At 36.2% G+C, this 26,407-nt stretch overlaps 2 protein-coding genes and 1 long non-coding RNA gene across 4 annotated transcripts in view; 2 read left to right on the top strand and 1 right to left on the bottom strand.

Moving 5' to 3' along the window:
• Positions 1 to 7,559, top strand: part of shkbp1 (SH3KBP1 binding protein 1) — a 10,146-nt gene extending 2,587 nt beyond the window's left edge. The window contains exons 7-18 of one of the 2 annotated variants that reach the window (XM_047822618.1): positions 161 to 333; positions 659 to 738; positions 1,123 to 1,313; positions 1,692 to 1,807; positions 2,195 to 2,282; positions 2,783 to 2,899; positions 3,229 to 3,399; positions 3,621 to 3,776; positions 4,295 to 4,391; positions 4,583 to 4,767; positions 5,128 to 5,254; positions 6,069 to 7,559. In XM_047822618.1, the coding sequence (XP_047678574.1) occupies positions 161 to 333; positions 659 to 738; positions 1,123 to 1,313; positions 1,692 to 1,807; positions 2,195 to 2,282; positions 2,783 to 2,899; positions 3,229 to 3,399; positions 3,621 to 3,776; positions 4,295 to 4,391; positions 4,583 to 4,767; positions 5,128 to 5,254; positions 6,069 to 6,588 (2,021 nt within the window). In that variant the 3' untranslated portion in view covers positions 6,589 to 7,559. Of the gene's footprint in view, positions 1 to 160; positions 335 to 647; positions 739 to 1,122; positions 1,314 to 1,691; positions 1,808 to 2,194; positions 2,283 to 2,782; positions 2,900 to 3,228; positions 3,400 to 3,620; positions 3,777 to 4,294; positions 4,392 to 4,582; positions 4,768 to 5,127; positions 5,255 to 6,068 lie in introns of both variants that reach the window. The other variant, XM_027140298.2, reaches the window with a different exon arrangement.
• A 2,154-nt stretch (positions 7,560 to 9,713) lies between these two features.
• LOC113638830 lies at positions 9,714 to 11,092 on the top strand. The gene is made up of 2 exons (XR_007144728.1): positions 9,714 to 10,145; positions 10,239 to 11,092. It is a non-coding gene; the product is annotated as an uncharacterized LOC113638830 (long non-coding RNA).
• A 1,207-nt stretch (positions 11,093 to 12,299) lies between these two features.
• Positions 12,300 to 18,452, bottom strand: esrrd (estrogen-related receptor delta). Its single transcript, XM_027140296.2, has 7 exons — positions 18,306 to 18,452; positions 16,960 to 17,303; positions 16,043 to 16,159; positions 14,602 to 14,712; positions 13,689 to 13,850; positions 13,288 to 13,557; positions 12,300 to 13,119 (listed from the first exon to the last, which is right to left on the bottom strand). Exons 1-7 carry the CDS (start codon positions 18,362 to 18,364, stop codon positions 12,875 to 12,877), a joined length of 1,308 nt encoding a protein of 435 aa, XP_026996097.1. The 5' UTR covers positions 18,365 to 18,452; the 3' UTR covers positions 12,300 to 12,874.
• Between the last annotated feature and the right edge of the window lie 7,955 nt (positions 18,453 to 26,407).

Genomic DNA, 26,407 nt, shown 5'->3' with positions numbered 1-26,407 from the left:
AAGTTGGCCGTTCTCACTGAAAATCAATTGTCTCCCGTTGCTTTGTCACTGCAAGTTGGAAAAAAGGGGGATTTTCCAGAGTTATAGTTCATATCAATTTTAACACTCTTGTGAGTGCTTGTGTAGATATAACTCACTGCCGTGTGTTTGTATGTATCAGTTTATCCTGTGAAGCGCAGGAACAGACACAGCGTCGCCGGCTCTCAGTTCATGGCAGGCCGAGCTGTCCCTCTTGAAAGAGCCACAGTCCGACGCAGCAACACAATGCCTCCCAATTTAGGCAATTCAGGCATACTGGCAAAAGCTACTACTGCTACAGAAGAGAAAATGTCAGGTATTTCCCTTTATCCACAATCATACACATAAGCACATTTTTTTAATTTATTGTTTTGGTGCTACTTTGTTTACTTTGTAAAACAGTAAATAATAGTGTGTGGTGATTAATAAAAGTCCTCAAATGACTTGTCAACATGATATCTGTATATTGGACATGAGTACACATGTGCAATGTTACAGTTTGATACAGTGGACTTGATGATTTTTTCTATGTATGGGATGATTGAGTTGATGTCCATAAAGGACTGATGCTGTTGAATTTGTATTTATGTTGAATGCCAGGACAACAGTGCCTTTCTTTGTTTTAACAGGTCAGGGCTCCGATTCAGGCATGGTACGGATCATATGCGGCCATCACAATTGGATTGCAGTGGCTTACGCACAGTTTGTGGTGTGCTACAGGTACAGGTTCTTTTCCTAAATGTAGTAGATCATTCATTAAATCACACTTAAACTGTGATGTTAAAAAGGACTATGAGTTGAGAAATTTAACAATATAATAACATTATAATATCTATATTGACTTACTTATGTAGCAATGCATTTTTGGGTATTAAATGGTACAGAATAGTTTAGTTCATCATTTCAGTGGTTAAGTAATTATTGGTTAAGTCTTAGCTGAGCAGCTGTAACGAGGATATTTTTATACATTAGATATTTTTTGCCGACTGCACTGTTAAATTTACAGCTGGAGATAACATCAGGGGATGAAACATGGATCGTGAAACATAATTAGACTTAAATAACTACTAAATAAACTCCTGTTGTACCTCTTCTCATTTTCAGGGTTAAGGAATCAACAGGGTGGCAGCAGGTTTTTTCAAGCCCCAGGTTGGACTGGATCATCGATCGAGTTGCACTCAATGCTAAAGTCATGGGCGGGTCCTTAGGAGACAATGACAAGATGGTTGCAGTGGCATCTGGGACAGAGATCATATTATGGGCAGTCTGTCCTGATGGAAATGGAAACGAGATTGGTAACATTTGCTTTTGATGGTTTAGAATTAAAGTGGGAATTCCTCAATTGACCACTGTGTAAAATATGAGATGTGAGACTTTACTACTGTCTGTACATGACATAAAGACAGCCACGCTCTCACTGAGAGTACTTGGTACTTTTAGCAAATAATGCAGTCAAACCAGTATTGTACTTTAAATGCTTTATAATTAAAGACCTGAGATAGAGAAAAGTTGTTAAAATAAGTTTCTGTTTGCCCGTCCCCTCCATTCCCACCCCAGTATAATAAGCACTATAAATATATATAATATAGCAAATATAAATTACCAGGGATATTACATTGAATATTAATTGTTGGTAATAATAATATTTAAATATCTCTCTTTTTTTTTTGCAGGTGTCTTTAGCTTAAGTGTGCCGGTGGAGGCTCTGTTTTTTGTAGGGAATCAGCTCATTGCTACAAGCCACACAGGGAAAGTGGGTGTGTGGAACGCTGTAACCAAACACTGGCAGGTTGGTTAACTCTGTTTAGATCCAGGTAGTGTTGAGGGGAAACTTCTCAGGAGGATTTAATCTCAACCTTCTCTTTGAATACACTGTCAGTATGAGATGTCTAAATGTTGGCCTAAAGGTAATTGCTGAAGAAAAGCATTGGACTAGAGTGTAAGTTATATTAGTGGTCCGGTAAACGGTTAATTGGTTCTTTGTGAGTGCGATTTATATGTATTCAGGCTTTTATATATATATTTTGCCAGGCAAATTTTATTTGCATCCAGTGTGGCTGCTGCTTTAATGTGCCTGTAATTTCAAGTCTTATGTTTATTCAGTGACTTGTTGTCACTTCATTTCTTTTATTTTCTTCTAAATGTTTTCTGCTATTGTGTGTACACATGACTATAGAATCAGGATGTGGTTCCCATTAACAGCTACGACACAGCAGGGTCCTTCCTTATCCTTGGCTGTAATAACGGATCCATTTACTACATTGGTAAGTATTAATACTTATTTGTTCTTCAAATTGTGTTCACCCACCATTTACTTGACCATGTATTTAGTTTTAGCAGGAACACAACACAAACTATGATCCTAGCACTGCATCTATTATTATTGTTACCTTTAGACCTTGTAAATGTTGGAACTAGATATCAGGAGCTTCAGCCACAGAGATTATTCAGCTGGCTGTATTGCGATGACTAAAGTGACATCTGCCTTTAGATATACGGGAGGAAAAGATCCATAAAAAAACTCTCCGCAGTGTCTTGTGTTGTGATTTTTCGCACTGTGGCTCTCTGCGGTGTATATATACAATATTTGCTGTAACTAATTCCCTCAGATATGAACAAGTGTTTCAAGTTATGACCCTAGACCCTGCCAGAAATAATCACTTTTTATGCATAGTGACACACTATGTATTTAGTGCTTAATATTCATATTTTTACATAATATATCTGAATAACCCTATGCGTCATTGGCTTGTGTTTGTCTCAGATGTACAGAAGTTTCCATTAAGGATGAAGGATAATGATTTGTTGGTGACAGAATTGTATCGAGATCCCAGCGAAGATGCCATCACAGCACTTAGTGTTTATCTTACACCTAAAACGAGTAAGACACACACTGCGTTATACACTACTTTCTCAGATATGTTTGTATCAATTAAGATCATTTACAAATTAATTGAAAGAATAAATGCAAACCTTTACACACGTGTAGGAGCTGTACATTTTAACATCAGAGTACAATCTGTACAAGTTAGGGCTCGTAAAAATACTCCGCCTCCTTCATTCCATCTCACATTAGTAATGTTTTGGCCTAAATGTGTTCTCATCTCATTTCAAAATGGTTTATAGATAGCATGTTTTGACTTAAACAACGCAAAGTCAGAATGCGTCTAACATCGGTCATGTTTAACATCGGGCATGCTGTATTTACAGGTGACAGTGGGAACTGGATTGAGATTGCATATGGCACCAGCTCAGGAGCAGTGCGTGTAATCGTTCAGCACCCCGAGACAGTCGGCTCGGGACCACAACTGTTTCAGACATTCAGTGTTCATCGGAGTTCTGTTACTAAAATAATGCTGTCAGAAAAACACCTCATCTCAGGTACAGCAGTTTTTGTACACAAACGCGCTTTTAATTCAAGTAGTTTATATTATAATTTCAGGTGATGTTTCTGCTGTATATGCAATGTTTGGAGGTTAGATTAAACAAAACCATCTTAGTATTCTTTTAGCTCTAATAAACCATGTGACACTGTATAGTGTAAACTACACCTCTGTATATAGATGTATATGTGTCTGTTGAATGTGTGCGTGTGTTTGTAGTGTGTGCAGATAATAATCATGTGCGTACTTGGACTGTAACACGGTTCAGAGGAATGATCTCCACCCAACCAGGCTCCACCCCTCTCAGCTCATTTAAAATCCTCTCACTGGATGATATTGATGGACATGCAGGCTGCAGTGCTGGCACCGAGATTGGTAAGTAGCTCTACAAAAAGGAAAAGGTAACCCAAAGATACCCTTACTCCAAAAGCAGTCGATCAGCCGAGATATGTCTTTGTAATACATATACAGTATATGTCATAAGAAATGTCATAAGAAGTGGCATAACCCCAAGTTTATGATTGTGCAGACGCATGCAAGGTGGCTCATTTAAATATTTGTTCATTACAGAAAGAAAGTATTAGAATTATTTACCGTATACCAAAAATAAGAACCATATTATGATCTGAATCACTCCTAATCTCAGATCTGAACCCTCTCCTGCCTGGTCTGATATTTGTGCAGAATAAATCACTTGCTGAGAAAGAAAGTGATTCTGTGGTTTATCAGAAACTGACACTGAGGTGATGACTTAGGTACTTTACACAATGCAGTATTAAACAAATAAAGACTTTAGACATTGTTTACATTAAAAACTTTGGCCAAACTGCGTTTTCTATTCTGCTAAGTATCCAAATGGAACTTGTTTTTCTTTCCTAACTTATGGTTTTCAGGTCCATACGGAGAGAGAGATGAGCAGCAGGTGTTTATTCAGCGTGTCGTTCCTGACACCGACAAACTCTATGTACGCCTGTCTTCTAATGGCAAAAGGTAAGAAAGATGTTTCCGTCCATCTTTTTCTATTTGAATTAAATAGAGGAAGGAGGAGAGAAGGAAGAACAGAAATGGTAGATGGAAGGTTAGACAATATGTATAATAAACGGAGTATGTGGTGTAAGATCTGTGGGCTAGAGATAGTCCCAGAAAACAGTGAAATGATGTGTGTGTCCGTGTGTACGCAGGGTGTGTGAGGTGCGCTCTGTGGATGGGACCTCCATCACAGCTTTTGTAGTTCATGAGTGTGAGGGGTCAAGCCGCATCGGGTCACGGCCACGTCGCTTCCTGTTCAGTGGCCATAGCAACGGCAGCATACAGATGTGGGACCTCACAACAGCTATGGAGATTGCGGCCAAGGTGGACATAAAAGGCATGTGAATCAAATTATTCTTCAGATGAGTATTTCCTAAAGAAAGCATTTTGCGTTACATGTGCTGAATGTCGACAGAAAGAAAGAAAGAAAGAAAGAAAGATTAACATTAAAAAAAAAATTAAACATGATTGTAAAATAAATTCAAATTGACTAAATGGTGATGAAACAAATATTTTGGACTTTTAGATTAACAGTTTTGGAGCAGAAAGAAGGGCGGCAATGCATAAAGGAAAAAACAAGAATTGAATGGACAAAGGAGGAGAAAGTTAATTCAAATGTGTCAAAATTCCTTTAGTGCATATCAAGGTAACAGTTACGACTTTTGTTTTAAGAGTGTGTATGTGTCTGTGTGTCTAGCACTAGGAGGCCCTACTGAGGAGGAGCTGTTGGAGTTGTTGGATCAGTGTGACTTGGCACTGACCAGAACACCAGACATGAGTCCTGCTGTATCACTTACACACTCTTCTCGCAATTCTACCTGCAGGTAAATACACACTCACACACCCACTCACTCATACACGTAAAGAGTGAGATCAAGGACTGAGATGAATTACTAGATTATTGTCTTATCAGATCTGGTAGATTGCAATCGTAACTTATGCTTGCAACTCTTTTATTAACTCATAAGTAGCTCATTCTAGTTAACTTTAAACCCGCTAGTACTTAAATAGCTCACAGTTAATTAGTTAGCTAGTTCTAACTATTTACTGTATTAGCTAAATTGTATCATATAAGGTTTTATTAAAGAGAAACTGCTTTCCACAGTGGATTAGATTTTTCTCCTCTTTCAGCTACTAAGCTCCACTACTTTAACAGGAAAGTGTGAATATTGGTTGTTATACGATTGGCTGGCTAAATATTATTTATTAATCAACAAGTCATTTATTAAAAAAAGAATCACAGTACTTTTACTTGTAGGAACTTTTTAATGATTGGCCAGATGGAATATCCCACCAGAGGGCCTTGCAGGTCTAATTTGCTTAGATTAAAAACACAGTTCCAATTTCTGTTATTTTTTCTTTCCTACTTCATTTATTATTTTTATTTGCTGCTTTTTTTAATTTTTATAACCTTCATTTTTTTTCCTTCCATGTCCTGAATTCTTTTTCTTGTTCCTCTTTTTATGTACTTTCACACAGCTTTCTTCATTTCCTTTACATTTCCTTTACATTTCCTTCCTTTATTTTTTCCCCTCGCACTTACTTTATAAGGTTTTTAATACTTTTGGTAGGTGGGTAGAGATTTATTCAGTTACAAAAGTAACACAAATTGTTTCTTCCTTCCCTCCTCTCTTATAGTCTGCAGTCCCAATCGAGTGAGAGTGCTCGTGTTAGTGTGTCTGGTGTTCGTGGTGTCGCACCTCCGCGACCTCAGCAAGCTTTTATGAGAACACGTGATATTCCTTCTCATCTGGGCCTCAGCATGAGCTCTCTGAGCAGTAACATGAGTGAACGAGAGCGAGAAAGACAACAGGACAGAGAGAGAGACAGAGATGGACTTTTTGGTCCTCGAAGAGGCAGTTTTGTGGAACGATGTCAGGAACGGGCCAAAATCTCAGACATTACAGGAGCAGAAGCTCGTCTTTGCCTCAGACCACAGTTATCATCAGCATCCAGGCGACCTGCCCCCCCTGCCCCAAGCCACGCCTCCTCGTCAAATTTGAGCCCAATCCGATCACAAACCCCCACATCCCCAAGACGAGGGCCAATGTTGCCTGCAGGTGAAGCCACACCCCCTGATGCAGGGCTTAAACCAGAAAGCCCCTCTTCCCCACCAGCCACCAGTCCTAAACCACATATGAATGAGACCAGCTTCTAATTTGCAGACTTAAAAATATTTCTCAGTTGACATGTAATAACTCAGCCATCCACCTGCTGTTCAGGACAATTAGTGTGAACAAAGACGTATATCAGGTTTATATACATATATATTTTTTCTGCTAGCTTTGATCAATCTTCTTTTGTATTTTCTAATTATTTCATTACTTTCTTCATTATTTCTGTGTACTTTTATTTTAAGTGCTGTGCTGTGAGAGAGACTTTACCCAGTAAAGTAGAAACCTACCCAAGAGCTCTGTGGGCTCTTCCTGCATCCATTTTCAGGAATTTACTGCTTTGTAAATTGATCACAGAAATACACAATAGTGTAATGTTACAAAATAAGGAAGGATATTACGGGAACTGATGTGTGTTATCATTCAGGAAGATTTAACATTGTCAGGATCTGGTGTTGATATATTAAACATTTTGATCATGGTTTGTGATCACACTATATGGTGTTTCAAGTAAGAGATGGGTAATTAAGGCCCTAGGACCAGATTGATCCTAAATAAAGGGTATTCCATATAGCCCCAAAATGCACACACATGTAATAATTGTTTTTCCTAATGGGTATACATGGTTACTTTTTAGTCACAGGTGTATGTTTGTGCTGTTCTTTTTCATCACTGCCATGAAACTGTTGAAAGTTTTGTCCATTTTGTAGTTTTTATTCACTGGATTATGTCGAATAGTGTGTAACCCCTTTAAATCACTGATTTATTATTTTTATATTCATTGTGAAGTACATTATACAGCAACTGCTATTAATTAGTAGGTAATTAAATGAAACGAAGAGGAGAGTTATGCTTTTGAATGTTGTAAATCTGTCAGCCTCAGCAGACATGTCCTGGGAATTGAAGGTGTTAATATGAAGTATTTCATATATGCATAATTGATCATACCGTGTATAAATATTTATAAATTGTCAGTTCAATTCACAACAAATTGAAATAAATATTGTACATACATTGTTTCCGAAGTGCTTTCTCATTGCAGGTTTCATGGAAAAGAGATGCTTGCATTGTAGCCAATTTTAAAGTAAAGATTTAAACACACTGTGGCATTCAGTTATAGGAAACATCCTTAAGTGTTTTATTCCTCTTATACCAACACACCAATTATATTATAGTGTATAGCAATTTGTATTTTTTTCTATTAAAGAACATCAGTTGATGCACCAGTCCCTCTTTATTGTCTGAGAGAAAAAACCAACATGCATTAGAAACTTCAATCCCAGTGGTTTAAAGTGTCTCACAAGTGGTTTATAATCTTAAATTGGCATAACAGAGATGTTGTTTGAGTAGCCGTGGTGGACGTGGGTCTATTCATGTTGTGTGTCGCGGATCGCTGCAAAGTCCACATGCTTATAGAACTTAAGGAGCACTGATTTGTATGGTTAAGCATCAGGGTTCAGCAACAGTTTGCTAATAGCCCCATAGAGTCCACAAAGTGCCTCCTGAGCATTAGAGCTGGAGGAAATGTGCACTCCAACTGGTGAATTCCTGTGGTAAATAAAATGGTCTGCATCTAACGGTCACAAACTCCACCAGTGATGATAAGAAACAGGCATCACTCTTTTAAAACACGCCTATGGCTAGAATTTTATCTCCCCTCAATATCACCTCTCGGCCACCCACATCAGGCGACAGCAGACTGGAGGCCTGGTCTCTACAGCAAGCTGAGATAGTATACCTTCTCCAGTAGATCATCAGGTGGGTTGTCTGTTTCTGTACTGTATTGGTGTCTGACCATTGTAGACATTATCTCTGATGTCCGTGTACTGTGAAAGTCAGAAATAGTTCTCAGTATGAAAAATGTGGGTACTGCCAGGCACCTTGTGATTTTAACGGTGTAACACTGTCTATGGCAGATACTTATTTGCAGTTACATGGCATCACTGTCCCTTTGTCTTCTTTACAACATCTGGGCCATACACAGTGTGCTTTCAACTTTCCTTATCTTAGTCCCACCTAGTGCTAGGATTTTTAACACAATAAAACTTCCTTTATTAACAAGATCAAGTCAAGTCAAGAAGCTTTATTGCCATTTTAATGAGAAATGAGACAACGTTTCTTCAGGATCATGGTGCTACATAAAACAAAGACAGCTTGGTAAGTTAGTCCAAGTCTGAGGTGACTCAGGCAGCAGTGGCAAGGAAAAACTCCCTTGAATGGAAAGAAGAAACCTTGAGAGGAACAAACTGCAGTGAAATGCTTTTTATGTCTGTCCGGTATTAGTTTCACAAATTTCAGTGAAAAAAACAAAGACAAAGATAAAATTTGGTTACACATAGTTCTTTAAAAAATGGTCTTCTAAAGCAAGGTTATGAATGTTACTTATACTATATTGGCCTTAATATGAGCGAGTTATTAATAAAAAATAACAGGGGCACTACCAAGCTAGCTAACATTAGACTAAATATTTTATTCTGTAAACCAGTAACAATACAAGACTAACTAATATTAATATTCCATCAATTCTCACAGATTTTAGACTGGAGTTCAAGTATCAATCGACACTTTATCGAAATGATGCTAAATCAACCTCTGGCACATATCATTGCACTCACCTGTTGAGGATCTAAGGACCACTGACTACAGCTGCATCAGTACTCCATTGGGTCTGCTGGAACTGAGAGACTTGGGAGTAGGCTAGCAGCTAGATGCCATAAAACACAAATCTGCAGGCTTTAGCCAATTATATAAATGCAAGACTTTTCTCACAAAACATGGCAAAGGTTTCCTATCTGAGAGAAATAATTATCACGGATCCTCTGCTCATCAGCTGAGGACAGTGTGATGCCATCAGGACACAGGGGTTGTGTGGAGACCCAGTGCAAGTTCAGAACATGTTAAAGAGATTCTTTGTGAGTGCAGCAACATATATACAGCATATACAATTAATTAATAATGTAAAGCAAGGGGGAGGTGCAAGAGATTGAAGAAAGAAAATGAAACAAAGGAGAGTAAAACTCATGGTATGGACAGACAAATAAAGAATATTCAGCAAAGGAAAGAAGATAAAAGGATCAGAGGAAGGAAGTGTTGGAGCATGAAGAATATGTGTGCAGTTAATTTCCTTCTAATTATTATGGAGAAATAAAAGCAGGCTGTCAAGGCGAGTTTACAGTTTATTTCTGTTTAATACCTTATTAATCTTTATTAAAAATGAGATTTGATAAGGATCCAGGCAGCGGTATCCAAAACATTAGACAAGACATGGGCAAGGGTCATGCAGTGAGCAAATAGGAACCCATGGCAAACGATTACAAAACCAGTACAGCAAACACTTTGAAGATGGCTCAGTAGGGTCAGAAGTGAAAACACGAACAGCATTATTTCACTACTGTGTGCATATTTGCCGAAGGTACAGGTGTAACAGTTAGGCATGTGTAACCAGGCAAGTGCCTACCAGTGGGGGGGGTGGTAGGCTAATTATTCCAAAGACTTTGTAAGCAGGCACCTGGAAGAGGTTTTGAAATTTGGGCCTTGTTTTAAAAGCACATGGGATCTAATGCTGCTTTGTTTGGTTGTGTCTGAATTTGCCCCAGATGTGGTAGGCTGACTGGTTATTTTTATATTGTTTGATTTGGTTATTTATGGATATTTATTTTTAAGCTATGGGCAAATTGTGTTTTTGTTTATCTAGATGCAGATGATTTAAGTAATGCTGACTGTATGTTGACAGCTGCTGGTATAGGTAAATATATGGGCTTTGTTTAATTTAATGAAGATGGGATGAAATGTTTTAATTGTATTTTTCTCTGGTAACGTGTTTTATTCAGATGTGAATAAATGCTCAAACATTGACTGATGGTTATATCTGCTATATGCCAAAGGAGGTAAATGTGTTAATGTTAATGTTAATTAAATTGAGATTGTGCAGCTGGTAACTGGGGTTTTAAATATTTAGTGTTTTAATAAAATATAGGTGTATTGTTAATTTTGTTTTCTTTTGTTTTAGATTTAAGTCGGTTGCTGTTTCTCCTGTATTGTTTTTGTTTGGTTCCCTAGCTGGCCGGTATCAGGTGTGTGTGCTGCATGGTGGCAGCACGTGTATTTTGTGGATTGTTTGTGTATGAGTCCGGTTGGTTGGGGTTTTGTGGGTTTTTTGTATAAGACCTTCCCAGCCTTATGTCGCCAGCTTGATTATTAGTGCTTGCTTTCTGTATGTGTGTGGGCCATTTCTTGTATGGGATCTATGTTTGCCATGTTTTCTTGATGTGGTTATGAGTGAAGGTTTATGTTTTGATTTGTTAGTTTTATTTGAAGTTGTGGTGTTTTTTTTTTTTTGCTTTTCAGTGTGAATTATCAGGGAAATGCCGCCTTGCGCTTTAAGGGCCTGCCACATGCTAGGAAACTAGCTAATATAGTTAGTGTGAGTTGGCTATTAACATCATGGAGAGCTGTGACCAATCTTTGAGTTATTTACATGAATCATTTTATGTTTGTGTTTTGTGTATATCCTTTGTCCTATTTTTGTAATAAATCTTTGTACCTTGAGTGACTTGTGTTTCTCTTTCTACTAATTGGAAGGAGTGGTCCAGTGGTACACATGGTTAAAATTCTGGCTAATGTAAGAGTAAACAGTTGTGGTTTCTGGAAATTTATGAAGCACGATAATGGATCTGGATCATAGTGATGCCAGAAATGACATTCAACGACACTTTCCAGAACATGTCAGTAGAGAACATTTTGTCACGCTCACCAGAATACTGATCTCACACACATTGCAACTCAATCACATTACTACCACTGTCCCAGTATAAATAGTCTGGGGTGAACTTGGAAATTGACCCATTAGTTCCTCAGGAGCTCTTGGTTGCATAATTCCACTCAACTAGAAACTGTTATAGAAAGGACATTATTTATATCTGTATGATGATGATCTCTTCTGAGTCTGATTCTTCTCAAGGTTTCTTCTGCATATCATCTCTAGGGACCCTGAAGCTGCCCCACAACTCCAAGCAAGATAGACTTGATATTTGTTTTTTGTAATTTTATATATATATATATATATATATATATTTATTTATTTATTGTAATAAATCATCTAATTTATTAACTACTAAAGTAAATAAATTTTTCATTTTGTTTTACATGAAACAAATTAATAAAACAAATCAAGTGCTATAATATACTATGGTCCATTTTAATGGCTTGCTTGAACTTGATTTGAATTGAACTGATATCAAGTAAACAAATCATTTTATAAATAGTTTATTTACAAATAAATATCAAGACATTTTAATATTTAATAAATAAGACAATAAATAGTAATTTATTGTGACTGACAGTGCCATGGGTTTATGATATTTCATTTGGAAACAAAATAATTAAGCATTATAATAACATTAGTGTTAACTGATTTAATTGAAAAATATCTTGCATTTGATCTAATTTTAAAAATCACATTGTATTCATTCATTCATTCATTCATTCATTCATTTTCTACCGCTTTATCCGAACTTCTCGGGTCACGGGGAGCCTCAAACGTCAATGGGCATCGAGGCAGGATACACCCTGGATGGAGTGCCAACCCATCGCAGGGCACACACACACACTACAGACAATTTTCCAGAGATACCAATCAACCTACCATGCATGTCTTTGGACCGGTGGAGGAAACCGGAGTAGCCGGAGGAAACCCCCGAGGCACGGGGAGAACATGCAAACTCCACACACACAAGGCGGAGGTGGGAATCGAACCCCCAACCCTGGAGGTGTGAGGCTAACCACCAAGCCACTGTGCCCCAACATTGTTTTTAATAAAGTAATAAATAAAAATTTAGTAAAAGTCCTTCATGTTATTAAAATGCTATGGGAATGGGATTGTACACATGTGCACCTTTACACATCATTCACTTTCCTAAAATTTTGAAATTTAAATGAGTCAACCTTTTTAAGATTTCCAGTGGGCTTTTTTTTCTGTTTCTGGTTTCATTTCATTTGCAAAAGAAAAACTATACTTTATATTTTCAGGTAATCATTCATTCAATATTCTGGGTCAGAATAGCAAAGCATACAAAAGTGAGACTGTAATAAAATGATGCAACAGTTAGAAACAGTTGTTTTTAAATGTTGCTGGCCTAAACAATGCTGTTAAAAGATGCATATTTGATGAGAAAGCTTAATACAAAGTGATTCTTGATGTGGTATTACAAGGAAATGTTGAAAACCTCATAAAACTCTTTCACGTTAAAATACGTGAAACATGACTCCTTTCCATGCAGTTCGATTTTCTGTTACGAATATTTCAAAAATACTCAAATACAAGAAAAAGAACTAACTCTTGGTGTCCAGCATCTCCAGAAAAAGCTTGTGCATGGGCACACAGTGTTGCATGTGCAGGCTTCGGAAACAATGCACGGCTCTGTGTGCGCTCTGTCTGAGCAGTGGCAGTGTCATGAGCAGTCTGCCAGCTCGGTGAGGTTCAGCTGCACGCTCATTCACCTCATAGTCCTGCAGAGCCTCATGCAGTCCGTCCTGAAAACGCAGCACACTGTCACCACTCTCCACGTGCTCGGCATCTAACAACAAAATAACAAGCAAAGCATGCACGTCAACGCTAATATTTACTTTCTGGATAATATAATAATTTCGCAATCTATCTATCTGTCTGTCTGTTTGTCTGTCTGTCTATTTGTCTGTCTGTCTGTCTGTGTGTTCAGTAATGTATAGTTGCGTGTTTTGTGTACCTGAGTTGGCGAGTGCCATGGCTCGGAGCGTTACAGCCTCCTCATGGCTGATGTTGAGTTGTTGGTATTTGTCAATAAGGAGTCTCAGTGGTGTATAAAGCTCCAGCAGACCAGCATTTTTGCACTGAAGCTCGTTCAGATGAAGATTTTCAGCAAATTGCAGTTCTTGAGTTGACGCCAGAGAACGCCACACCACACAGAGCAGCAGAGCTTCCATCCATCCGCTCTGTAGCAGCGCCATCTGATCCGACAGTGAGAGTGACGAGAACCCTAAAGGACATTTCAGTTTGAGGATTTTCTGTTACAGAATCAGTTGTTATACTGTACAGTCAGATTCCAAAGTGTGAATATTCAATGATATTTCACAGGATTTCCATATGTATTGTTCACTATGATTTTACCTGGTATGTGTTTTGCCCAGTTGATCATGACCAGCAGTTCTCGGTTTAAAAGGTCACATAAGGTCAACAAGGATTTGAGGTCACTATCAGGGACCACTGGGTCAGGAGAGGCTCTTAGTGGAGCTGGTTCAGAAGCCAACAACTGAGAAATCACCTTATTACCTGAAAAATAACAAAAGCATTTCATCACAAACTTACTATTCCAGTACAGATAGTTTTGTATATAATCAAGGAAATTAGCTACAATAATAGCTATTACTTTTGTTTTCAAATTCTTATGTTTTTTTTTTTAATACATTGTCTTTGGTACAAAAAATAAAAAACAAATGTAGTAAAATGTTCACTGTTACGCTGATGGAGACACAAACCAATTAAACCTGAATTGATATTTGAAGCTACATATAAAATATTAAGTCTAAGCTTTGAGACAATATATGAGCTCCTTCTCAACACTTTATATGCTTACTTAAATTCACATAAATTAGAGTCCTACGTGTGATGTAGTTTGAAGTCTATTAGTTCTATTAGAAATCTATTAGTTTCACTATAATACATGCTTCTATATACTGTATGTAACCAGTAGTAAAGTGACAGCATATTTTAAAAAACCTTTATTCATCTAAAATTCCTTTTTCCACTCTCATCTAGATAATGACTATATATATTATTAATTTTGTTAATTTCTTAACTTTAGCTGATTATATTTTTCAAGATTTTTTTTAAAGTTATCGTAAGCATGTTTCCTTTTTTTGCAGGCTAGAATACCACTAATTTTACATGCTAGCATAAATAATCTAAATAGCATATGAAATTCAAGAATGGGACTCTTCTTGGTCTTCCATCAAAATATGATATGTATAATGTGTGAAATTCATACGTATGTAAATATAAAATGATGAAGGAGCTCGCTTACGGATGCTTTTAACCTGATGTGTTTTAACAGGTTGGATGAAAACAGACAGGCCTGAATCTACTCGTCGTTTATACTTTTGCCTGCCTCCTCTCACACGATCCATACGTACACCTGCATAGAGTAAAGTGCACGCACGCATACACACATACACACATACACACACACACACACACACACACACACAAAATGAGGTCATGCAATTATTCATTATAGTATATAAAGTATACTGTATATTGTGTGTACGTAAATGTTTTTATGTAATGAGACTTTTCTGTAGCAAATCCTAAACCTAACATGAACCTTAACTTGTCCTGACAGTTCACAACCACATACAAACATTTTGTGATGAACTATATAATATAAAAAATGTTTATGAGGACTTTTGACACTATCCAGTCACTGTAATGAATCTTGGTTCTTTTTGGTCCTCACAATGGGCAACATTACACACACACATATACATGCAGAGAACACACACATTTTCCCCAAAACGTGGTCTCATTGTTGAATATGGATATCATTGTATTAAATCATTAAGGCTTTCAGGGTCTCAAAGATTTTTTCTTTTATCTTTAGCCACAGATAATTTTTCACTTGGAGCGGTTTGTCGCCATGTTACTGAAAGTTGGGTAATGAAGATGGCAAAGTTGTAATTTTGCATATTCAGTAAATAGAGTGTTGCATTTCATCTTTAGTGAATGGTGGCAAGACCAATTAGACAGTGTTTACAGAACATTACAATGAAATTCTTGTATCTTGGAATACAGCTCTTAATTCTGTCTTAAAAATGCTATGTATGGTAATGTTTTGTAGCATTAAAGGGGTTGATACTAAAACATTAACAACAATTGACATGGTGTGGAAATGTCTAAATGATTCAAAGTTACAGTACATAGACATTATATGAGCAGAGCATAAGGACATCTTACATACTCTGCATTGCACCGTATCCACCGTGATATGATGCTGGTTTGAGACATCTGATACGGAGGTATTATATGGTAAATCTAATCCAAACCCTTTCTTCATTATCCAGTATTTACATTTCTATTTAGAAGTAGTTTCAAGTATTTTATTACACATTTTTGAGGGAGAATAATCTGCGCTCAGCCCTGAATGATTAACAGTCACTCTAACGCTCCTGGCTCACACTTACAGTAAATGTTGATCTAGTATTATGAGGAACTTCAGTTAACATAATATTTAATGAATTAAATTAATACTTTGCTAGCACGCTTAATATAATCCCAATCTTTAAAAAGAAATCTAATCAAAAGGAAATAATACTATGAGAGACTACACAGTGTGGGTTTTCAAAGTACTGACATACTGACATGATCGATCTATCATCACAGCTATACTTTGAACCCCTTGCATTAGCAGATTTAGTTTAACAGACAGAAACATAAATCTAAAATGTTTTGCAGTTTTAACCGCTCACCTTCACGCATCATTCCTGCCCTCAGGCATTTCTGAAAGCGGCAGGCCTGACATGATTTCCTCCGTCTCTTTGTTATCTCACACTCATTCACCACCGGACAGCTGTACTCAATATTTCCTGCAACATTGGCACAGAAAAACAAAAGCTCGGAGTTAGATAAGTAACTACAAATTGTGGTGAAACAATGGAGAACAAACATGTACATGTAGACTTAATGCTATAATGTACAGTCTGTTTTTTCTTTCAGGATACATAAGGTTTTTAAGACAAAATGGCACTTTATAGACTATTGCTGAGTGTGTTTTACCCAATATTCTCACGCTTAAAGGATTAGCACTTTTTTCTTTAATCAATGGGCTGTGCTTCGAAGAGGACAAAAAACGGATTAATGCGTCTGCTCTCCAGCTGCAACATTTCTGATCAATATATTGATAATTCCCTTATGCAGTATTAAGTCTTCAGTGGCCAATTATGGCATTTTCTCAGGGACACATCCATGTTTTTGGAAATTCAGAAGTTGATTTTGCCAACAGCAGTGTTTTTATTGATTGTTAGAAAGATGGAGATTAGATATTATGAGGGAAAAGTCTGCAAATGGGACATTTGTATGATCATAACAGCATATTGAGTCTTCACACGAAAATCAATCCGATCTAGTCATCATGCTGGCAAATGCATCAATTTAGTCTGATATTCTCAGTTAACTAATTAAAAACGGACACCCCAGGGCATCTCATTTTGTCTCCCAGTCTATTAAATTCATCCAGCCACTGTGAGTATGTGAACTACCAAACTTTTGTCTGACTGTCAGTCTGTCTGTCACACTGACTGGAGAAATTGTACTCAGTTTTATTTCCTGTGAAAAAACTCATGGTAAAAATCTGAAACTGGAAGGGAATTAAAAATCTCAATATTACCTTGAATGGTTCTCTTAAAAAAGGCCTTGCATGCTTCACAGGATGCCACACCATAATGGTAGCCAGATGCAAAGTCTCCACACACCAGACATAAGCGTTTGGGCCCATGGCTGAATGACGGGACATAGTCTCGGTTTAGGATGGAGCCTGTCTGTGACTGCAGCTGTAGCTCTTCATTGTCTTTAGCAGTGAAGTGTGCAGGTTCGAGAGATTGGGAAAAGACACTATAACCACTGCTTTCTGATGTGCTGCTCAGGCTGAATGGTGTTAAATTTGGTGAGTCGGATTTAATGCTTGGCTCTTGTGGAGAAGGTGGGTCATCAGAAGACGAGGGCTCCAAGAGACTGGGAATGACACAAACTGTTGTGTTATAAAAAGATTGATGAAAAGATGGCTCTCTGTTGTGGTTTTAAAAACTTATGAAATAAATTTTTTGTGTTGTTGACATTTCTCTGTATGGAATATACCATGGATTTTAGGTGAGCATTCAGTGCTGGTGTAATCACAGATTATTAGTTTACATTTTGATATTCCTGTCAATTTCCTTACAATTTTTGTCCACTTGTCTATATTCACTCTCTGTCTATCTGTCTGATTGTCCAACTGTTTGTCTGTCTTCCTATCATTCTTTCTCATCTATGTATCTATCCACATGCCTCTAACTGTCTAGTTGCTTATTAATCCATCCATCTTTCATTTGTTCTGTTTATCCTACCTGTCTGTCTTAATATACCGCCACTAAAGGATCGGTAATCGGTTTAAAGAGATCAGTCATATACATTACTTTTCTTTTTCTTTTTTTAAGGGTTGAAAAAAAAGTAAAAAGCTCAGAGTAATGAAACTATCATCAACAAGTTAGCAAATGAAATTAACACAAATACACTGATATAACTGGAATAATTTATCATTTTTAAATGAGCTAACAGCTGTTTTTTCTTTTCTTTTCTTTTCTTTTTGATTATAACACGTGACAATTAAATCAGTTTTAACATAGTTAATAAATCTATAGGTATAGAAACATATTTGTAGAAATTATATTAGAATTTTCTAAATTTCTATCTATATATCTTAAAGTTTAGCAAGGTACAGTGTCTAGTAAAATTTTTTTTAAATCGAATAAGATGCACTTTTAAGATGATTGTAATGATATTTATAGCAGTTAAGACAATTTCCTATAACTAATAATATCCACATATATCTACAAATATCTACATAAAAAAGTTACTGCTCAATAAGATAGCATGCAAACATATACCATAAACTGCTAATAAATTGTGAAATGTAGGGTAAATATTTCCTCACGTAATCAAACGTCTCAAGTACATAGGATTATTAAAACAACATACCTGTTCTGATCATTTACAAACTGGAAGTTGTTGCTTAAACAAAATTCCTGCAACTCCATGTTGTAATTCTAAATGTCTAAATTTGAATGTTGGAAAAATGAGAAGAGGATTCAAAAAATGAGATTTGGAGGATAATGTAAAAACAGAAAGAGAGAAAGATGTTGAGAGAGCAGTGCTGACACTGAAGCTTCAGGCCTATTTAACTACTGAGTTGAGAGGGAGGAGTTTAACACACTAATCCAGATACAGGTGGGTCAAACCCTGCTGATGGGTTCTTCTGCCTGACATATCAACACACCTGAAATACACACACACACACACACACACACACACACACACACACACACACACACACACACAGATAAGAATATTCTGTCACATTTTAATCAACAAGAAATAACTGGAAATTATTCAGTTCATCATAAAATCTTAATCCATTATTTGATTAACTTGGTATAAAAATTGTTAAATCAGCTAGGGTTAGTTTTAGGTTAACACCTATAGTATGTAGACATTTGAGAATTTTCCATCTCATTGTCAATTATAGAATTATTTCATTTTACATAGTGAAAAAAGTAAAAACTTTTGTAACTGTGTATTTGTACAACTGACAAATGTGTATGTTTACGACTGACTGACTTATTGATTGACAGGAGGATGTGTGGAGATACAAGCCATCTGAAAGAACAATTTAGTTTCTTGTAGATTACTGATTTCTGAACTTTCTGAGATTGTACCATGTTTTAAATTAGAATATATTTCTATTTTTACTTTTTCAGAAATTTAAAGATGTTATAATTTTTTTGGTACAAGTCATCTTACTGAGATAATATTTAAAGTGAATATCTGATGATGTAAGCATGCAGATTGTAGGATGCTAAACTGGAAGCAATATGCATTTAACGCTTGCTAGCTACTTTAGCCTGATAGCTGATTTGTTAGTCTAAAAAAGCAAAATCCTGTCTTTACTGACTGACTATGTATGGGCTAAGGACAGACTGTACATTTAATTTGTCTATTACTTTATCTTTATGCAGTTATGCATAGTTTTGCACATTAACTTGCAGTGTCTTTTAAGCTCCTCTGTGTGTAGAATAAATTTTAGATGCCCTGATACAATTAGTCACATCTCACATTAGATATTTCTAATGTGTGTGTAGTGACAGAATTATTACAGTTTTAGTTAAATGAGGGACTCATGTTGTGTGTAAATAGATACATTTCCATCACCTTTTGTTTTAGATACTAAGAAGGAACCAGTCTGATCACCAATCAACCAGCAACATTATGGCACTTCCTCCATCCCGCTCTTACTGCTGCTTACATTTACAACACAGCGCAGAGGAAACTTTCAGCTTATACACAACTATGAGCAAACTAGGATACACTTTATTACCAATTCCAGCTCTTTATGTTCCAACACATCAGTCTTTAAATGTTTTAAACCAAAGCTGGTGTATATACGGATCATACCAAAACATGTCTAATATTGTTGAGGTCCCCATTGTGCCACCAAAAAAAAAATCAGACATTTGAAAAGGTGTGAGAAGGGGTCTCCATGGATTTGATTTGATTTGTTCCCATCCTTGAGATGATTGATCGGATTGAAATCTGGGGAATTTTCAGGGCAAGTCAACACTTGGACAAGAAATTTACAGACTGACCGAGTAAGAAAACAACTCTCCACTGGCCAAGATGACCACCAAATCATTCACATGTCATGCAATAACTATAGGATGACATCAAGTGAAAATCAAACAGCAGCTGGAGTCATAGTGAGAGAACCAATGAGAACCAAAAAAGATCCAGGGGACAGCCAAGAGTTTTGAGGACTATAATGGACTGGAGTACTGTCATCTTCTCTGATGAGTCCAACTTTCAACTTTGTTTAACACATAATTGTCTAATATTTAGACAGAGACATGGAGAGGCTGTGTCTTCCACCCACTATGAAATTTGATGAAGGATTGGTGATAATCTGGGGGCAGAAATCAAGTCATGGTATCAAGCCATGTACAGTACAAGGTTATCCTGGAAAAAAAAACCTTACCTCTCCTCTGACAATGTTCCACAACTTTAAAGTTTTGTTTTTTGTTTATATATATATATATATATAGGAAATCTAGACAATCTATTTTCTTCTAAAATAACTCATATATTTATATTTAGCTTGTAGGTTTTATTACTGATGATTATGCAACTGAGCAGATTAGATATTAGCATGCTTCATCTGGCTCATCACACTCTGTGCATGCCAAAGTGTCACCTCAGCAAATCTGCTGCATCACAGATAATCACTGGAATGAACATACTGACACACTGACACACACACACACACACACACACACACACACACACACACACACACACACACACACACACACACACACACACACACACACACACACACACACACACACACACCCCTCCATTCTCACTCTACTTACACTATGGTATTCTCTTTAACCAAATCATTTTCACTGACCTGCTCAAAAGTCACTAAGGTGTTAACTCTTGGTGTTGGGTAGAGGTCTGGATAAAATGAAAAGGTTGCATCAGGAAGGGACAGGGAGCAACCAAAGGACATCAGCAATATTGAAATATATATGTTCATATTTTGGCATAGCAAAATGGGCTGCACTTTCCATTTCTATATAAGGTACAGAAGGATCAGGTATATATGTATACAAACCTTAACCTTAATCCTGCTATTAAAGAACCAATGTTAACCCTGTCCCCAAATTAAAGGTCTTTACATTAATTCTATTCAGTTTAGAGTATTTTATTTTCATGAGCTAATTCCTCAGTCTGACTAATGATTCATTAATCATGTAAGATCAGCATCAGTTTGTTATTGGCTACATGTAACCAAGTGCATGTATACAGACAGACAAAAAATTACACACTCATACACAAACACGCATGCATACAGCTGAGTAACACTGACCCCGTTTTGGAGTGTTACAAAACAGATTCATTTCTGACCCACTGAAGGGCCAATCTCTCTCTCTCTCTCTCTCTCTCTCTCTCTCTCTCTCTCTCTCTCTCTCTCTCTCTCTCTCTCTCTCTCTCTCTCTCTCTCTCTCTCTCTCTCTCTCTCAGGTGAGAGGATTATCTAGGCCACTGGCACACACCTGTCTTTGCTTGTCTCAGGATTTAATCTGTGAGAAAGCACTTTATCAGCAGCAGACTGGCACTCATTTAGACATGATATTTATAAAGCATGGGAAACGATTAAGTGCGTACATAATGAATAAATAAATGTTGGATATTTGGTGAAATAGTAGTGATTTTAGGTGTAATGAACATAGCTGCATGTGTCATATCTTAATACTAGAGTTATTTCTGTGATTCCTTGTTCACTTCATTGTGTATGTTTTCCGGTATTGTGTCTCTCTGGATAAGGGTGTCTGCCTAGTGCCATAAAAGAGAAATGGTGAAAAAATTGTCACACAATGAACTCCTGCTACTCCTAGGTTGGAAGTCATTGGCAATCAACATCAGAGCCTCTGCTACTCTACTCTGTTAGTCTTATTTTTGATGGTCCCTCTTTCCCTTTTAATCTTAGGTCTTTTATATTCCTGCCTTTTTAATCTCTTCTTTTTATACATAATGATGTATATGTGCATTATTATTATTATTATTATTATTATTATTATTATTATTATTATTATTATTATTATTATTATTATTATTATTATTTTGCCTTTCAAATCTCATTTAGGTTTCACTCTAGGGCCATTTAGTACTTTAATTAAAACTTCAGACAAATACAACCCCTCCCTTCAGACTTCAAGCCATGACCCTAAAACACACTCAAGCCCCCCCCCACTGATGCTAGAAAGCCTGAATGCCTTCCTGTATTGATTGGCTGGATGTTGGTGATCCACATCATTTGTCTTCTCTCCCAATCATTTATTCTGACCAAAGCCTGGGGCAACGCAAACACTACTTTTAGATCTGAGCGGATATTTAATTGACATCGGCCGGAATGTAAAGTATGGGATTCCCGAAATAAAGTCTTTATAAGGCTGAAGAGGTTTCATAAATAAAATAAATACAATTATTCTTTATAATACAATTTATTTAACATTACTCTCTCTTAGTTAGCAACATTTCTCCTTTCTTTCACTTTGTTTCATTTCCACACTTGCTTAGTCAATTATCTATTTTTATCTATCACAATTTTGGTCTAAAATCAAGAAAATATAAAATAAGAGTGTAAAGTAAATCTAAAGTAAGACCGCCTTTCATTAGGATGGAATTGTGGGACAGTTTCAGGATCACACCACGTCTTCAACTACCAATTAAAGATGATGATGTTTTCAAAAGCGAGTCAGGATCTTTGCACTAAAATGAAAGTCTTTTGTGCTTTTGTGTGTCTCAAGTGTTGCATTCATTGTCTTTACATTCTGTGCCTGGTCTTCTGTGTTTTAATATAATATGGTCTCAATATATACTAGCGCTATGATAGCATTTATCTATTTTGTTTAGAAGGAGGCAATTTAAAGCATTGCCTTATTGGGAATAGCACTACTATAAGAACAGTGAATAATAATACATTGTAATACTTTAAATATGCACAGACTGGGTCACAAAACAAGTTTGTGCAATTGACTATAAAAACAGGACATGTTGGTGTAAACCCATAGCTATTTCTACACATGATATAGTGTAAATCTCCAACTTTTTGCTTGTTTTCTAAATTCTAGATCCTGCTGTTTGTGAAACACAATGTCACAAATTCGTTTAACACTGGAAATTGCTCACAAACAGATTTAGAAAAATGTACAATTCAGGATATTAATTATACATTTTAAATGTATCCCAGACATGATTGTGGCTGGAAAAATCTCCCTGAGTTGGGACAAGGAAGACCAGATTTAAAAGGTATACCATACTTATCTTACTTACCATACTTACTTAAGTAAAAACCTGAGAAAATCTCAGATTATCAGTTTCAGATATACTAAAACAATTCATTTGACACCTTCAACCATGATCAAAATAATTGAAATCACATTCTCCCTTATTCTGATGTTTGATTAACTGAATTCTTGACTTATATATCAAAGTATTTTATCAACTGAAATAATAAATCCTTTCTTAAGCATACAAAGCCTGAATGTATCTACACATGCAGCAAAGCAGAAGTACGGGAAGAAACTCCACTATAAGACTACAAAGACCATTTCCACTTAAACTAGACAATTCCATCGCCAAGCAGTTAAACGAACAGACAGAAAAAATATATAAACATTGTGCATGCACAAGCGATCATGGCCTAATGGTTAGAGAGTCTGACTCCTAACCCTAAGGTTGTGGGTTCGAGTCTCGGGCCGGCCACGACTGAGGTGCCCTTGAGCAAGGCACGAACCCCCCCAACTGCTCCTCGGGTGCTGCAGCATAAATGGCTGTGTGTTCACGGTGTGTGTGTGTGTTCACTGCTGTGTGTGTGCACTTTGGAACAGAGAACAAATTCTGATTATGGTCACCATACTTAGCCGTATATCACATCACTTTCACTTTCATTAGACGTTACAAACACAACCAGATTCTCAGATTCCAACGGTATAAGGATGAGCACCATGTGACCAAAACTAACAGAACCAGAAGCAAAAACCCCTTTTATTTTATTAACCAACAATTAATTTTTTATTTCTTTTTCGCTGTGTTCCATCTTCTCCTACTCTGAACTTCTGACAATAACTCTGAAAGTACCAGAATTATTCAAATACACCTCGCAGTTTTTGATATGTACTCCTTTTGTGGGTGTCGCTTTTAAGCAAGAATCTCATTTTGTGCGTGTCGTTTTCAAAAATAGGCCTTGGGTTGTAACATAAAACAGTAATTAATTACACAAACTAAAGTTCTTATTGTTGTCAGTCTAACCAGATGTTTAATGTTGCTACTACAGTATATAATTTTCCACATTAACAAACCCAGAAATGTGGGAACGACAATTTCAGCGTTTAAATGAATTGGTTACATTCTGGCACTTCAGGTTTAGTGTTTCTGTTTGACACATTTAGCCTCCTGTTCTATATTTGATGGTGTCAGTTATAATGATCAAAGGAACCAAAAACACAAACACCAGGTTTGCAGTCAAACTGCAAACACAAGACTGTTGTGTAAAATACTACTTGTTTGGAATCTCTCAACAAATTATTTTGTGGTTTGTGGCACATGTACAAGGTCAATAATAATCCATACAAGCAACATTTAATACTTAATGTTCCACTGTCAACCAAAAATCAGATATAAACAGAAAGAACAAAATATGAATTGGATTGAATAATTTAAGACATTTGAATAAGAGAGAAAATAGAAAAAATAAATGTACAATTCAGCCTGTTTATTTTGGGGAAAAATATATATATATATTTAAAAAAATAAATAAAAAAATAAATAAATAATGGAAAATACACCCCCCCCTTCAAAAAAAAAAAAACATATACAGGAAGAGTGTAAAAGACTACTTTACAAAGAGTTTACCAATTATGGATTCTGACTGTGAGGATTTTTATGAGAGCTACAAGTTTAATGTAACTGTGAATATTTTCAGACTAGCAAGTAACAAGTACTACACATGTGCAATGTCCAGCCAAAATATAAACGCTTCTATGACTAAATGGAATTGACACAAATTAAATAATGTACTAATCATTGTGAAAATTGGTTGGTTTTATATTAGCTTTACTAATAAAAACAAGCTAACTGTACAAGCCATGTACACTCACATGACTCACTAAAAGAAGGACGGATCTCTTCCTCTTGCTGCCTTCATTTTCTTCTAAATGTCTCTACACACATTTGATGAGAGGCCATAGGTGACAAAAAAATAAAGCCCAGGTTATTGACCAAGTTTTGGTTGAAGTATGCAAAGTAGATAATTAAATTTGTGGGAACAATATAATTTTAAAGCTACAGCTAAAAAAGCTAATTATCTTATTCCTGTGAATTAATGACCTTTTTTCTGAATCTTAGTCATTTGTAATTTGAATCAAGATACCTTCTAATGCACAATTCTGCTTTCAAGCTCATGAAGATTCCAACAAATGACGAGATTCAAAACGGCCCCTTCTTCAATTTGTAGCTCTGTGATATCCCTGTGATGTGTAAGCGTGTTTGAAATACTGAACAAATCAGCAGTCACTTTTAGCTGAGTGAGTGGAAATGCACCAGGGTCACAAGAAATTGATTGTAAAAGCACCAAGCCAATCCTAAGCATTTTATTTGTTTCCTTTACTCATTCGTGGTTAATCAGCCACCCAAAAACAAATTTGAATCAAAGAATATAATATCTAGACTTGGTCTCTGGTTTTATTTCTTAGCTTAACCTCTCTATATGAACTGGGCACCAGAAATTATATAATAATAATAATAATAATAATAATAATAATAATAATAATAATAATAATAATAATAATAATAATAATAATAATAATAATAAACTGCAAATTTTGCAAAATGTTCATAACTTATGTGTTCAGACAGTGGAATTCAATCAGAAATACAATAAAATGTAAATCACTAAAAACTTTTTCATTCAGTTGAATTCAGTTTATATGTATAGCACTTTTAACCATTCACCTTGTCTCAAAGCAGCTTTACAGAAGTATAGAAACAGAAGAGAAAAAAATCTATTTATAATAATAATAATAATAATAATAATAATAATAATAATAATAATAAGAAGAAGAAGAAGAAGAAGAAGAAGAAGAAGAAGAAGAAGAAGAAAAATAAGAAAAAATTTTTTGTATATAAATTAATTTAAAATTTAAAATACTATATCTCTTTTTAAGCCATTTTTATAACGTGTTTGGTTTTGGTCGGAAAGCTAATATTCCGCTGCACACTGGGATCTGCTAGGATCAACTCTGAGTGATTTAATGAGCTTGAGTGTGGGTGAGTGATGTAGGTGGATTGGCCTTTAAAAGGCTTAAGGGCTGTATTCACATAAACACACAGAGTATTAGGGTTAGGGAGCCTGATAAGCAGGTTAGCAGTTTACTTACACAGCGTCTATGAGAATAAAACAAGTTGATGTTGCTTATTGTCTATTATATGCCAACTTGGTGTATATATCTAATAAATGCTTG

The sequence above is a fragment of the Tachysurus fulvidraco genome, chromosome 13, assembly GCF_022655615.1.
Source record: "Tachysurus fulvidraco isolate hzauxx_2018 chromosome 13, HZAU_PFXX_2.0, whole genome shotgun sequence".
Classification (NCBI taxonomy): Eukaryota; Metazoa; Chordata; class Actinopteri; order Siluriformes; family Bagridae; genus Tachysurus; species Tachysurus fulvidraco.
The sequence above is the reverse complement of the archived record's forward strand: the minus strand, read 5'-3'. Positions and strand labels throughout refer to the sequence as shown.

Bases quoted from the DNA above. Each gene is read 5' to 3' on its own strand.
- esrrd (XM_027140296.2), bottom strand. From the start codon at position 18,364: ATGGAGTTGCAGGAATTTTGTTTAAGCAACAACTTCCAGTTTGTAAAT. The intron at 13,851-14,601 runs GTAAGCGAGCTC...GTTATTTTTCAG, and splicing joins ACATCAGGTTAAAAGCATCC to GTAATAAGGTGATTTCTCAG. The intron at 13,120-13,287 runs GTACACAAAACA...TTTTGTTGTTAG, and splicing joins CATGGCACTCGCCAACTCAG to ATGCCGAGCACGTGGAGAGT.